Raw genomic sequence first — 14,396 nt, 5'->3', positions numbered from 1 at the left:
TGATCTTTTGGGGACAATTACACGAGAACTACTAGGCCTAATAGTGAGGAATGTTTAAAGTTATCTAACTTCCATAGATGCATCTTTCACATGCGTTGAAAATATTATGTGTTATTTTCCTTAAGAGGGACAAACATTACTTTTATTACAAAATTTGTTTGTTGTTGTTTTTAGAAAAGTCAGAAGGCTTTTCAAGTTTCTGCTGATAAATAAGGTGGCTTAAAATATGCCAGGTGATTTTATGAGATTTAAATATCAAGAAATAAAAACTTTTATGACCTATAAACTGGCTCTGATGTAATTTTGAAATGTTTTGGGGCTAACGGTCTCCAAGGGTGCCTACTTTGAAAAGCAACATTCATGTATGTATAAATTCCATTTTAACATATTAGGTAACTTACTTATTCACAAGTGGGGTAAATATGATCGCATTTTTTAATACATGATTTCCTGTGTTCAAAACAAGGGAAGTAGAGACACAAAGAAAGATCTGGCAGGAAAAATCTTTTTTTTTGGTTCTTGAGCCAAACTTCCAGCATTGCATACCAGTGTTTTGCCTACTTTTCTGACATATGTATTTTGACAAATATTCTTTGGACTGTCTCCTTTAACATGAAATGACCTAGGCTGGATAAATTCTGATGTAATATCAGTTAACAGTTTAATGAAACAATACTTTTGATTTGTGCGATGCAATCTGATATTTTCTTTCCCGTGGTAATTTTATTTCCCGACCTCCAAAGCGATTTCACTTCCTGCACATAGGACGCGTCCCAGAGTTTAAAACAAACTTTTTTTTTAAATTTTATTTTTATTGTTTTTCTATTACAGTTGTCCCATTTTTCCCCCATTGCTCCCCCCCACCCAGCCCACCCCTTCTCCCACAATCATATTCACTCCCCCCCACCCCCGTTGTCCATGTCCATGTCCTTGGAGTCATTTATACATGTTCTTTGACTAAACCCTTACCTTACTTATCCCCCTTCTCTCCCTCCCCCCTCCCCCCTAATAACGGTTATTTAAAACAAACTTTTTAAAGAGCGGGTCGCGCCTGCCAGGTTCCAAAGTTAGCTAGTCCTAAACCATTCTTTTTAGGACCAACCAGCTTCCCGCGGCTTTGGTAACCTAGTAACCAAGTACCATTTGTAGACACTTCCGGAACCCCAGGCTAGAGTTATTCAATGGATTCTGCAGAGTCGCCGCAAAGGCTGACGGGACGCTGGAGACTGCGCAGCCGCCAGCGTCTGCACCATGGTGATGGGCGGCGGTGGGGCTAGGGTAGCAATGGCGGCTTGGTGTACCTTATCGGTCGTGGTTGTGACTACATTCCTTCTCTTGGTCCTCCCTCAAGACTCACAGGCCCAGACCTTCTCCTTCCCTTTCCGGCAGCCGGAGACCTGCGGCCACAACCAGTATTTCGATATCTCCTCGCTCTCCTGTGCCCCGTGTGGAGCCAACCAGAGACAGGATGCCCGAGGTGAGATAGTTTGGGATGGGCTCTGGTTAAACTAACATTCCCGCCTTGGTGCTGCGCCCAGTCCCCGACGTCGCTGAAACACCTTTTAGTCTAAGGGAAGAATATTTTAGGAACGTTAACCGTCAACGCCTGAGAGGTTTTCCTTGGTGAATTGCAGGTTGGGGAACCCGAGTCCCCTACCCCCTAGAGCCGTCGCCATTAATTTCTCGGCGCCAGTCCCCCACTTCTCAGGCTAAGGGTCTTTAGGGAGCACCTGAAAAGCTGCCTATCGAAGGCGGTAAAGATGGATAAGTAATCTGAGGGGCAGAGGAGCAGGTGACTGGAGGGGTTGGGGAGGGAAAGCAAATTAGCCCTTGTAACTTCCATAACCGTTTATCTTATTTTTCAAATCCCAGAAGCTTAGAGGTGGAAAGGACATTAATCTTGAGCAGGTCCTGTCTTCTCATTTTCAGATAAGAAAATTGAGGTCCAGGTGAGGTTGTAATGTCCTCTTTGTCGTCTAAATTGGGGATTGGAAGAACTTGAGTCTCTGTCCTCAGCCTCGACCTATGTATTTCTACTATAGGATGTGTCCATAATACTATAGATCTCCTTAGGACTTATCCCTTTGATTATTGAATCTTACTAACTGCCCTTAAAGCTTCTTTTGATTACGCTTTTTTTTTTTTTTTTTTTTTTTTTTTTGCTTGAAACATCCATCATTTGGTCGTGGTTCTGTTCACTGAAACTACTTAGAATAAGACTTTCCCCATAGTCTAAAATCTTAAGATGTTTTCAATCTCGTTTTGATTACCCATGGTATTAAATTTCTGCCACCTTCAAATTTGATATGTCCTCATTTAAGTCATTATATTGGACAGTTCAGGCTCCTCAGGGGAGGATATATGAATGAGGAAGAATTTCACAGAATGCTGTTTGTATTTATCCAGTAAATTGAGTAGTGAGTATTTTACAATGTTCACTATCTTTGCAAACAGGAATATGGTAATTTATATGAATGCATGTTACTTTTCTATAAGGTTTTGTTTCAACAAAATAAATTTAAATTTATTGAATATATGTGTATGAGTGAAATAGAAATGTAAATTTTCATATCAATTAATAGTTTGATTATTAGTTTAATAGTTCAGTAATTTAATAATTTAGTTATGCTTGCCCTAAAAATTGTAGCAAACACAATGCCTACGGTGTGCCAGACACATTCTAAGACCTTTACATATAAAAACTAATTTAATATTCATACTAACACTTAGATGAGAGTGTTGTTTTTCCCATTTTACCAAAGTGGAAGTCAGAGTACAGAAAAGTTTTGTAACTTGCTCAAAGTCATATAGCTAAGTAACAGAATTAAGATTAGAACCCAAGGAGTGTGTTTCTGAATTTGAACCCAGGCAGTACTGGCTCCAGAGTCTTGCTCTTAACTACTGTACTTCTCTAGATCTTAAGAGTTATTAAATGTTTCCCTGTCTTGGAGTTTAATTTTTATTTACGAAAGTCAGAATTGACCTTCTTCTTTTTAGGAACTTCATGTGTGTGTCTACCAGGATTTCAGATGATCTCTAGTAATGGAGGAGCTGATATTATTTGTAAAAAGTGCCCAGAAAACATGGTATGGAGGATTTATCTTTAAATAATCTTACTGTAAAAAGTAGTAAATTAAATGTATTTTTAAACTACCATTTAATGCTGTATACTAGTATTTCCTACCACAACCTTTATAATCTTAAAGCTAACTTTGTTTTTACTAAAGTATATTTTTGGAGATAGGTAAAATTTTATGCCAACTTGGGAAAGAAAACAGTAATCTATTGCTTTACTTCTTAAAATCTGAAATTAAAAAAGAACCCACAAAGCTATGAAAATTTGTGTTTTTACTCTTACTCATAGAGTAACTCAGTTATAAAGAAAAATAGATGAATGTTACGTGTATAGGGCAATTTGGAATATGTGTATCCTTTGGTACAGATTGAGTTGAGTGTCTTAGACCTATGTGTCAATGTTTTATATAGTAATTCTTGTTCATAATGATAGTAAAGTGATAAGTTTATGGCATGCCAATTGCATCATTAAATATGTTAAATAATATCTGTTGCTATTCTGTTAGTCATTTGATTATATAATAATTTTTGGAAAATTAGGAAGGTAATAGTGATGATTTTTAATTAACAAAAATATATTTTCAATCATTTTGGGTAATTAGGAGTCTCTGTGTGCCTGTTCTGACTTTTATAGTAATATTTCTTCTCATTATCTGTATTATAAAAACCATTGAATTTTGGAACTTAATATAAAGTCACCAGTTGTCCTTTATGTCTAGTACTTACAGATTTGATGAACATTTTGATACTTATTAGATATTTTTGGAAGTATTGACCCTACGATAAATAGCCACTAATAAGAAATGATGTCAAAAACCTTTACTAGTAAAAACTATTAATGGTTAGAAGGAAGTATCCTCATAATTTAAGAACTTTGTTTACATATCAGTTATATATAACATATGCCAATTTTGAATCATAACTTGATTTTAAAAAGCTAATGTATTTGGATTTTTTAAATTATAGTAATTATTTTAAGACGAGTAAGACTATTAATTGGCTATCTATTAAATTATGTTGAATTTTGTTGTTTTATCTTTGTAAATGGAAAAACTAAATGACAGTATTAATTAGAAAAGCAAGGACTCATTTGAACTGAAAATCATGAACTATTGCCCAGAGTTAATAGTAGTCAATACATAGTTGTATACCTTAATTTTGGAATATAAGCACAGATTGGCTACCCAGAAATGTTTTATGTGTCCCATATGTCTATTATGTATTTGAATATAAACTGCAAATTATACACTATTGTGGCTTTTGTGCTTACATGATCAATTAAGGAGGAAAAATTTGATTAAGAAGGAGAAAATGATTTTTTTTTTAAATTTAGAAGGGTGTTACCAAAGATGGCTGGAACTGCATTTCTTGCCCTGATGGTTTAACTGCAGAAGGAAAATGCCACTGTCCCACTGGCCACATTTTAGGTAAGAAGTAGATTTCTTATGAAATAATAACACATCTTCTCTTGTGTTTGTTTTTGATAAGGACATTAATTGAAATAGTGTGATGATTTCTTAACTATTTTTTTATTACTGTTGTTCAAAATTTAATGTTTGAGACAGCAGCAGACATTAAGAAGATTTAAAAAAAAACCCTACCTGATTTTAAAATATTCTTAATTCTTAATAATATAGGATTAGATAGATACTTTCTTAATATAATATGATAAAACACATATATCTCAAGCTAACATGATGTCTAATAAGGAAAATATATAAGCATTCCTCTTAATGTCAGGACCCAGATGAAGATGTGAAAAGATGTACCTACGTAAGTAAAAGAAATAGGTCATAGAGTCATTAAAAAAGAGAGGATAAATATCATTAATTTTCAGTGATTTGATTGTATGTTTAGAAAACCAAAGGGAATTACTAAAAATCACTATAAACAAGAAAAGGTTCCTGAGTACAAAATTAATATTCTAAAATCAGTAGGCTTCTTATTCAAACAGTAATCCTTTAGAAACTTTGAAGGAAGAAAAGAGCTCATTTATGGTAGCAACAAAAAAAGAAAAAAATACCTAGGCATAAATTAATTGAAAAAAATCTTTGAATGCTATTGAGGGACACAGAGGTAGGCTTTAATAAATGAAATATTCATCTCATTATTGGATGCAAAGATTAAATATTATAAAGATGTCAGCTCTCCTAATACCAGTCTATTTAAAGGAACCCTAATAAATTCTATTAGGATTTTGTCTTTTTTTAGGGACTACAAAAACTAATTCTAAGGTTTATTTCTAGAAAAATATATAAAAGCCAAGAAAATTATGAAAAAATCAGGAGGAATGAAACCCTTCAGGTATTACACACACTTTGTAGCTACTATAATAACATATACAGCTAGCATATGAGTAACAGACCAGTTGATGGAACATATCATGTGAGATAAAAGTAGCATTTCATATCAGCGGAGAAAAGACTGATTAATAAATGGTATTTGGGTTTCTACCTTATTCCTTAAAAATAAATTTTAAGTCAATCAAATGTTTTAATATTAAATAGGAATCTGAAAGCTTGTTAAAAAAATAGAAAACATTTTATATGTTAGTGTTGAATAGGCCTTTTAATTATGAGGAAAAAAAATGAGAAGCTTTGAAAGAAAAATTAGTAAATTTGACTAATAAAAATAAAGTTTTAAATCATAAACAATGCCAGAAAATAAACAACAGACTAGATTAAAATATAGTAGACAGAGAGCTAAGTTCTGCAATAATGTAAAACTTCTATAAATAAGAGCAAGATGAATAACTGAATTTTTTAAATGGCAAAAAATCAGGAATAAAGTTTGCAGAGAAAAAGTATTTAAATATGAAAAAGGTGCTCAACCTTAGTAATGTTAATATTAATTAAAATTTTAAGGAACTGGATGAAAAGGTAAAGGGCTAGAGAAGTACAGACTGATAGTTACAAAACAGCCATGAGGCTGTAAAGTAAAGCATACGAAATATAGTCAGTAATACTGTAGTAACCATCTATGGTGCCAGATGGGTACTGGCAATATTAGGAGGAACACTTTTAAAGTATATCATTGTCTAACCACTGTGCTGTACACCTAAAACTATTACAAAATAATATTGAAAACATTTTTTTAAATTTACAACAATGTAAGGATTATGAGAATTAAAATCGAATTCTTGCCTATTCAAAAAAATTAAAATTTTATTTTAAAATAAATTTTGTTTTAAGATTTTATTTTTAATATACCATATTTTATTGTCAAAGCGTTTGAATTTTGACAGTGTGTTTGCAGGAATACAAGGAAAACAGTCATATATTACTGGGTAAGTATAACTGGTTGCAACTTCTATGGAGAGCAGCTTGATAGTATTTATCAAATGTAGATCATTGCCCAGCAAGCCCTTGTCTAGGAATTTCTTGTTCTAGTACAGGTAAATATATGACTGAAAAAGTATATGCATTCTTTTTGTTGCAACATTATTCCTAAAATAAAAGGTGGTAAATAATGTGAAAGTCTGTCAAGAGATTATTGGTCAAATAAATTATGGTGCATCCATACAGTGATATAGGATGCCCCTGTTGAAAAAGCAGTTTTGTAAGTATTGCTTTGGAAAGAAATCAAACTTTTATATATTTGGTATGCTACCATTTATGTTTTCTAAAAATGATTGTATATGTATACACGCTTGTATATGCATAGCCTATTCTGGAAGAATTCGTAAGGAACTAGTAACAATGTTCCCTCCAGGTGGACAACTGAGTGTCTGGAGGGAAGGGGTGGGAGACCTAATTTTCACTTTAAATCCTTCTGTGCCTTTTATTTTTACAGTTTATTTATATATTACTTGTTTAAATATTATTCTTAATGGGAAAATTCCTGCCATCATTTTGTTTAAAATCTAGTAAAAAGCAGGACACACATGTGGAAAAGTAATGTGCAGAGCAAGGTAGCAATAAAAGATTCTCACAAGGGGCATACATAGTAAATCATCAGTTGACCACTATAGGCAATAAATGATCTATTAGGAACAACCAGGGTTGTTTGGAAAGGTTGCCATGAGCAGTCAGTGTAATGGCTGGACCCTGAAGGATTAATAGAACTAAAAAGGCAGCAAGAAAGAGAATATTCCAGGCAGAAGGAACAGTGTGAGCAGGGGTGTTATCATAAATGTAAAAATCCAGATTGAGTGTGAAGGGAATGAGTTTAAAGGTGCATTGGTCCAGACTGTGGAAGGCCTTGAATGTTCTATAGGCATACACATTTCATTGAACGTTTTGAACAGGGGAATGATTAAGATTAGTCTGACAGCCATCATTTATTTTTCCAGAAATGCTTTATATATTTGTATGTCTATATATCCTTGAAAATATTCATGGCAGTGTCATACTTACTCATTCATTATTAAATATCTGTTGATAAGACATTAAAATAAATTTTAAAATAAATTTAAAAACTTCATTTAACCAGAGGGCATTTAAGGTAAAGGGTTGTAGCTAGCCCCAGTTCAGCTCTAGCAGATTGTCGTCATGTAAGAACATGGAACCCACGAAACTATATTTTCCTATTTTTGAAGAGATGCCAGAAATACAAAGTTTTTAGGTGAAATTTCACAATTTTAAATCTTTCTAACTTAAAAATTATTGAGCAACACCTAGGTGCTGGAATACAATAGTGAATTAAACTTACATTCCAATGGCAAGAGAAAGAGAGTAAACAAATGAATAAGTATATATGTCAGGTGGTAATAAGTGCTATGAAGACAAATAAGGCAGAGCAAGGGAGGGGCAACAGGGTGCGATTTTACATGGATGATCTTGGAAGATCCCTCTGGAAAAGTGACATCTGAGCAAAGACTTGAAGGTAGTGCGGGACAGCCATGTTGATGACTGAGCGTTCTAGGCAGAGGGAATAACAAGTGCCGGGATCCTTAAATGGGCACATACTTAGTAAAATCAAGGGTCAGCAGTATACTAATGTGGCTGTAGCAAAGGAGGGAAGTGGAAGCAAATGGGTCTGAAAGTTGTGGTGATGGTGTGCAGATCATGTAAGGCCTTTTAGGCTATATAGTGACTGTGGAAATTAACCTGTGTGAGATGGAAGACCATTGGGAGATTTTTTGAGGAGTGAAATAATCACATTTAGTTTTTAAACTAGCTTCTTTCCAGAGAATAGAACCAGGGTTCTGATTAGGAATCTGTTACAAAAGTCCAGGTTATAGATGATGGCATTGGGTCAGGGTAATAGTTATGGAAGTAGAGAAAGTAATTGAGCTTCTGGATATACTTTGAAGAGAGAGCTGACAGGATTTGTGTATTTATTTTCTAATTTTAATTTTTTTAATGTAGAGCATGAAAAGAGGAGATTCTAGATGTACTGAGGAAATGGTCAGATGGAGTTGCCATTTACTGAGACAGGATGACTGTAGAAGGAATAAATCATTCACCTTTACTTTTGTTAAATGTGTTTTTACCACCTTGCAAAACCTTAAAACATTACAGATAACATTATGCTATTTCTCTATTACTCCTTTAGCCCCAAAGTATTGTTATTGTGATGTGTTGTGTCCTTTTAGAATCTTTTTTTTTTTTTCTATTTTTAACATAGATATACATTGTGGTCACAGGAAATATGTGGTATTTTTATATAAATATTTCGTACCAAAAATACTGTTTTACAGCATACTTTTCTCACTTAACACTATGGTCTATTTTGCTACTTTAAATATTTAGGTTATTTGCTAACAAATAATGCTTCAGTAAATATCCTTATACACATGTATGTGTGTTTTTGTAGGTTAGCATCTAAAAATGAAATTGTAGTGTTGTAGGGTATGTGAATTTAAAATTGTAGTAGATACTATCTAAAGCTCTCTAAGTTGCAGAAACTTAGCAACAGTCTGTGAAAATGCTTGTTTCTCCATACGCATAATAGGAAAAAATTTTTTTAAGTTTTATTTATTTTTAGAGAGTGGAAGGGAAGGCGAAAGAGAGGGAAAGAAACATTGGTGTGCAAGAGAAACATCAATCACATGCCCCCAACTTAGGGACCTGGCCCACAACCCGGGCATGTGCCCTGACCAAGAATCGAACCGGCAGTCTTTTGGTCTATGTGACAACACCTAACCCACTGAGCTACACCAGCCAGGGCACAGGAAATTTTTGAAGAAAGAAATATTAATTTATTGTTATGAGGATTTGGAAAATTGGTTTCTGTATTATTGTTATGTGAATGGGGAAGGTTTCACTTTTCTATAATATTGAGGTGCTTAACGTGCCTTTAATGCAGATAAGGTTTTGAGAATTATTAGAATTACAACTGGGTTTTACTTAGTATTTACAGACTTCTATGTTGACTATGTTGACATCTTAATTTTGTTTTTAAATTGTTTAGTGGAAAGAGATGTAAATGGAGCGTTGTTGTCTCAAGCAACTTGTAAGTTCTGTGATGAAAATGAGAACTCTTTTACAGTAGCAAATACTTTAGGAGACAGGTAAGCAGTGTGCTATGTGCTGACTGCATTAATATCATTTTATATTTATTCAGAATCTGTACCTTTTTTAAGTATTTTCCTATCATATCGCTTGCTTCTCACACAAATAACCGAGGAAGGATAGAAATAAACATTAACAGCTAAAGAAGCTGAGGCCCAGAAGGGGGTTCAAATGTTGTCTCTTATCAGTTGTTTGACCTTGGATAGCTCAATAAGTTAGTCTCCTTGTCTCTAGAGTGGGGATATACCACCTAGTTCATAGGCTGTTATCACAGCTTAGAAATAAATATGTTAAGTTCTCAGAATAGTGCCACAGAGTGAGTGTTCAGCAATTTTTGTTTGTTATTATGTAATTTGTACATACTCTGTAATATAATATGTAGTACATAATAGTAACTTCTGTTTCCAGCATACTAACTATATACCAGGTACTGTGCTTTATATATTATATTACATAAGAAAGTATATTAATATGAAAAATATAATAATTCACGTACCTCATTATAGCCCTATTCTCTATCACTTCCTGTTCCCCCTTTGTACATGTGTATGTATACTAAACACACAAGCACACGCACCACTCCCTCTCTCTAACTCAGACACATTATTCCTATTTCAACTTCAGTTTTAGAAGCTACATGATGACTTTTAAGTACAATTTTCTCTTCAGTTCTCAAGTTCAAAATAGAAAATACTTGAGCAGCTTCTTTTGGGGATGCTTAGTGTTAGATCATCTCTTCTTTTAGGCTGACCTGCATTGTATCATACAAATAGGGACTACTGGGCTGATTCTCAATTCTTCGCCTCAGTACCTGTCTCGGCCTCATCAGAGTTCGGTGCCATGCCCTCGCCCCTTCTACCTGCAGGTCATGAATACCTGCCTAAAACCGTCAAGTGTCTCCACTTGTCCAACGTCCTGTATCCCTTTTTATTGTACATTAAAGAAAAATATATTTTTCTAAAATAAAGATCATGAATAGACTTTAGGTTTGATAAGGAGTAGATATATGTTTCTTTTCAGCATATGTAGCCTTTTTGCTTTGTAGCGATAAAATAAGGAAAGTATATTGATATAAGTACTTATAAAAATGGATTGGATCTCATTTATATGAGTTTGCTGGGCGCTTTTGTTAATTGAGTAGCTTAACCATCTTTGCTGTTCAGTATTATTTATTCTTTATATAGTTTCAAAAAATACACTCCTATTTTTTAAAAAATTTATATATTTAGAGATAGATAGATTCCAGAGGAAGAGAGGGAGAGAGAGAGAGAGAGAAACAATTGAAGTGAGAGAAACATCGATTGGTTACCTCCCTCGTGTGGCCCAACTAAGGATCAAACCCACAACCTAGGTATGCGCCCTGACCAGGAATCAAATCCATGACCTTTTGGGGCATGGGATGATGCTTCAACCCACTGAGACACACTGCCTGGGCAAAAATAATCTCCTACTATTGATTAATGTTATTTATTTATACCTTGCCTTGTAATACTAAGAGTGGGATAAAACTATTCAAATCAGTGTTCATATTTTTAATTTGTTTACTTATTACAAGTAATTTCTTAGCTGAATGAGTCTAATCTAGTGTTTAGGAAGATATGTTCTTAATTAAATTTAGGTTTAGTATAATTCATTAGCATTAAAAAATTGTTTTTTGTTATATTGACAGGTGTGTCCGATGTGAACCAACATTCATTAATATCAGCAGGTCCTGTGTGTGTTCAGAACCTAACATTTTAGTAAGGCTAATTAAATTGATAAAGTGTATATTTTTAAATTAAATTGCTTATACTGTTCCATAAATTGTTTCATTCATTCGTTTATTTTTTAGACAGGGGGCTTATGTTTCAGCAGCTCAGGGAATTTTCCTCCGCGTATAATTTCAACTACACGTTATGGAGAGCTTGTGAGTATGTTTACATTTTTTGTTTCATTGTTAGGAATATTTCTGCATTTCTTTAGTAATTAATTTGGGACTAAAATGAGGAACACTTATGTGTAAATCACTTTAAAATAGAAATTATCAGTCTAAGAAACATTAGACTAACTACTCGGAATTATAATTTATAAATTCAGTTACTGTCTTCTCTGCCTTAGCTCATTTCTTTTTCAGTGACTCTCAAAATATTAAGGCTGGAAAGGTCCATTAGAGAACCTATCAGGAATGCAGTATAATATAGCTAGGAGCATCAGAGACTAGATTTCAACCCTGGATTTACCAGTCATCTGCTTTGTGTCTTTGGACTTAATTAACATTTCTAAACTTCAGTTTTGTAAATTGGGCATAACTTCAGTTGTCTGTAAATCAGGGATAATAATAATATCTACCTCACAGTGCCTGTACATGGTAGTCACTGGAGAAGTGGGGATTATTTATATCCAGCCAGTTTCCTTATTTATAGATGAATGTATGTTGGCATAGAGTTAGTTTTTGCAACATCCTGGTGATGACAAAATAAGGGATGTAAAATGGGAAGTAAGTGGTTTGCAACGGAAGAGTCACAAATACAACAGAATAGGAGTTAGGTGACTGACTAGGAATTAGGTGATAAGCATTGAAACCCAGTATGCCAGCAGCTTGGGACGGACAGGCTAGGATTTGGTTGGTAAAATCATCATTGAATAAGTGGGGGTGATTAAGAGGGCTGTGAGAAAAGCCATGAGGATGGTGGAATCTGGGATTTTGATGAACAAAGCAAAAATTTCTCTCCTCCAGTATAGTCTTGTTGGGTGACAGTCAAGTTCCAAATATTTGCAAAACAACGGAATAAATGCTAACATAGGAGTATACCTAGGGAACTTGAGATAATAAAATTTGGCTCATTTGTAACAAGATGCATGTCTTTGGGGGCATTCTTCTTTATAGTTGGGTTATAGTGAACATCTGTATACTAGTATCACATTTGTAAGTCTTCAGTTTTCAAAATAAGTTGAAATATTTTTGTTAAAACTCACAATGTCTCATTTTCTTATTTGGTCTCAGATCACCAGTCTTTTAGGTCATGTCCCTTTCAGTCCCCTCCATTCTGGAATAGGTCCTCAGTCTTTCCCTGTCTTTCATGCACTCAATAGTTTTGAAGATTATAGGCTTTACAATCTATAGGATGATCCTTGACTGTGTCTACCTAATTTGTCTTCACAATTAGAACATGCTTGGCAGGAAACCACAAAAAAGATGGAGTGCTGTTCTTAGTGTATTGCATCACATCAGGGGGCACATGATGTCAGGGATGTCCACCTGTTCCACCTGCCACTGGTGATGTTAACCTTGATCACCTGCCATAAAGTCACCATGTCTGCTTTACTATTACTATTTTCCCTTTGCAATTGATTAGTATTTTTTAGGAGAATTTCTACAGTTATGCTGCTGCTTCTTCACTAACCCTAACTTAGTACCTTTAGTATCTACTGATGATAGTTGCCTTTATTAACCACTACAGTGATGGTTGCCAAATCTTTTCCTTATCCTTCCATATATATTGATTAACATTCTGCTATAAGGAAGAATTTTTCCTTCTCATTTATACATTTATTTATTAATGACAGTATGGATTCATGGGTTCCTATTTTATTTAGTTGGTTTTAATCCAATACATGTGTTTGTCTTAATACTTAAACTGTTGTAGATTTGACCAGTAGAAGCCCCTTCAAGTTGGCTCCTGTGTCTTTTTTGACAGGTCCCCATCATTCTTTAATCTTTTCCTCACTTTCTGACACAGATTTCTAGGCTCATCTTGTATTTTTTCTGCCTTATCCCTGGAATCAACCATTTCTCTAAGGAGCTTTTAAGGATAATATTTAGAAACCAAAATTACTACATTTAGTATGCCTTCTTAGCAGACATAACTAGAATATATATATTAAAACTTTCAGTATTTACCTTGTATATATATTAAAATAAATGAGTTCATACTGATACTTTTAATTCCAAAGTGATACCTCAGAGTTCTTTTTAGCCTTTCCTTTTGACAGTAGTGAAACTTTTGACAATATCTTTTGATGGCCACCATCAAAATGTTCTCTCTATGATTCTGTTTCTGTTCTGCTTGTTTATTTTGTTTTTTAGGTTCAATTGTTGATAGACATATATTTATTGCCATTTTATTGTTCATATTTTGATTTTCTTCTTCTTAAAGAAGACCCTTTTAACATTTCATATAATATTGGTTTGGTGGTAATGAACTCCTTTAGCTTTTTCTTGTCTGGGAAGCTCTTTATCTGCCCTTCAGTTCTAAATGAGAGCCTTGCTGGGTAGAATAATCTTGGTTGTAGGTACTTGCTTTTAATCACTTTGAATATTTCTTGCCAATTACTTCTAGCCTGCAAAATTTCTTTTGAGAAATCAGCTGACAGTTTTATTGGTGCTCCTCTGTAGATAACTGTTTTTCTTTTGCTGTTTTTAAGATTCTCTCTTTATCTTTAACCTTTGGCATTTTAATTATGATGTGTCTTGGTGTGGGCCTTTTAGGGTTCATCTTATTTGGGACTCTCTGTGCTTCCTAGACTTGTACATCTATTTCCTTCACCAAGTTAGGACAGTTTTGTGTCATTAGTTTTTCAAATAGGTTTTCAATTTCTTGCTCTCTCTCTTCTTCTGTCACCCCCATGATGTGAATGTTGGTACAATTGCTTGAAGTTGTCCCAGAGGCTCCTTATACTATCCTTACTTTTTTGGATTCTTTTTTCCTTTTGCTGTTCTGATTGGTTATTCTTTGCTTCCTTAGGTTCCAGATTGCTGACTTGAGCCTTAGCTTCATCCACTCTGCCGTTCTTTCCCTGTAAATTATTCTTTATTTCAATTAATATATCCTTCATCTGATTGTATCTATTTTTGCTGTTGAGGTTCTCACTAAGTTCATTGAGCAT

The 14,396-nt window shown here is 34.2% G+C and overlaps 1 protein-coding gene across 1 annotated transcript in view; it reads left to right on the top strand.

Annotated features, from left to right (window-relative positions):
* Nucleotides 1-1,251: 1,251 nt before the first annotated feature.
* Nucleotides 1,252-14,396, top strand: part of TMEM67 (transmembrane protein 67) — a 53,572-nt gene continuing 40,427 nt past the window's right edge. Inside the window, exons 1-6 of the mRNA XM_090282806.1 lie at nt 1,252-1,477; nt 2,998-3,086; nt 4,409-4,502; nt 9,430-9,529; nt 11,200-11,269; nt 11,362-11,436. Of these exons, the coding sequence (XP_090138932.1) occupies nt 1,252-1,477; nt 2,998-3,086; nt 4,409-4,502; nt 9,430-9,529; nt 11,200-11,269; nt 11,362-11,436 (654 nt within the window). The remainder of the gene's footprint in view (nt 1,478-2,997; nt 3,087-4,408; nt 4,503-9,429; nt 9,530-11,199; nt 11,270-11,361; nt 11,437-14,396) is intronic.

Source organism: Furipterus horrens, unplaced genomic scaffold, assembly GCF_987537825.1.
Source record: "Furipterus horrens unplaced genomic scaffold, mFurHor1.1.pri manual_scaffold_7, whole genome shotgun sequence".
In the NCBI taxonomy this organism is placed as follows: domain Eukaryota; kingdom Metazoa; phylum Chordata; class Mammalia; order Chiroptera; family Furipteridae; genus Furipterus; species Furipterus horrens.
Note: the sequence above shows the minus strand (reverse complement) of the source record. Positions and strands in the feature narration are given on the sequence as shown.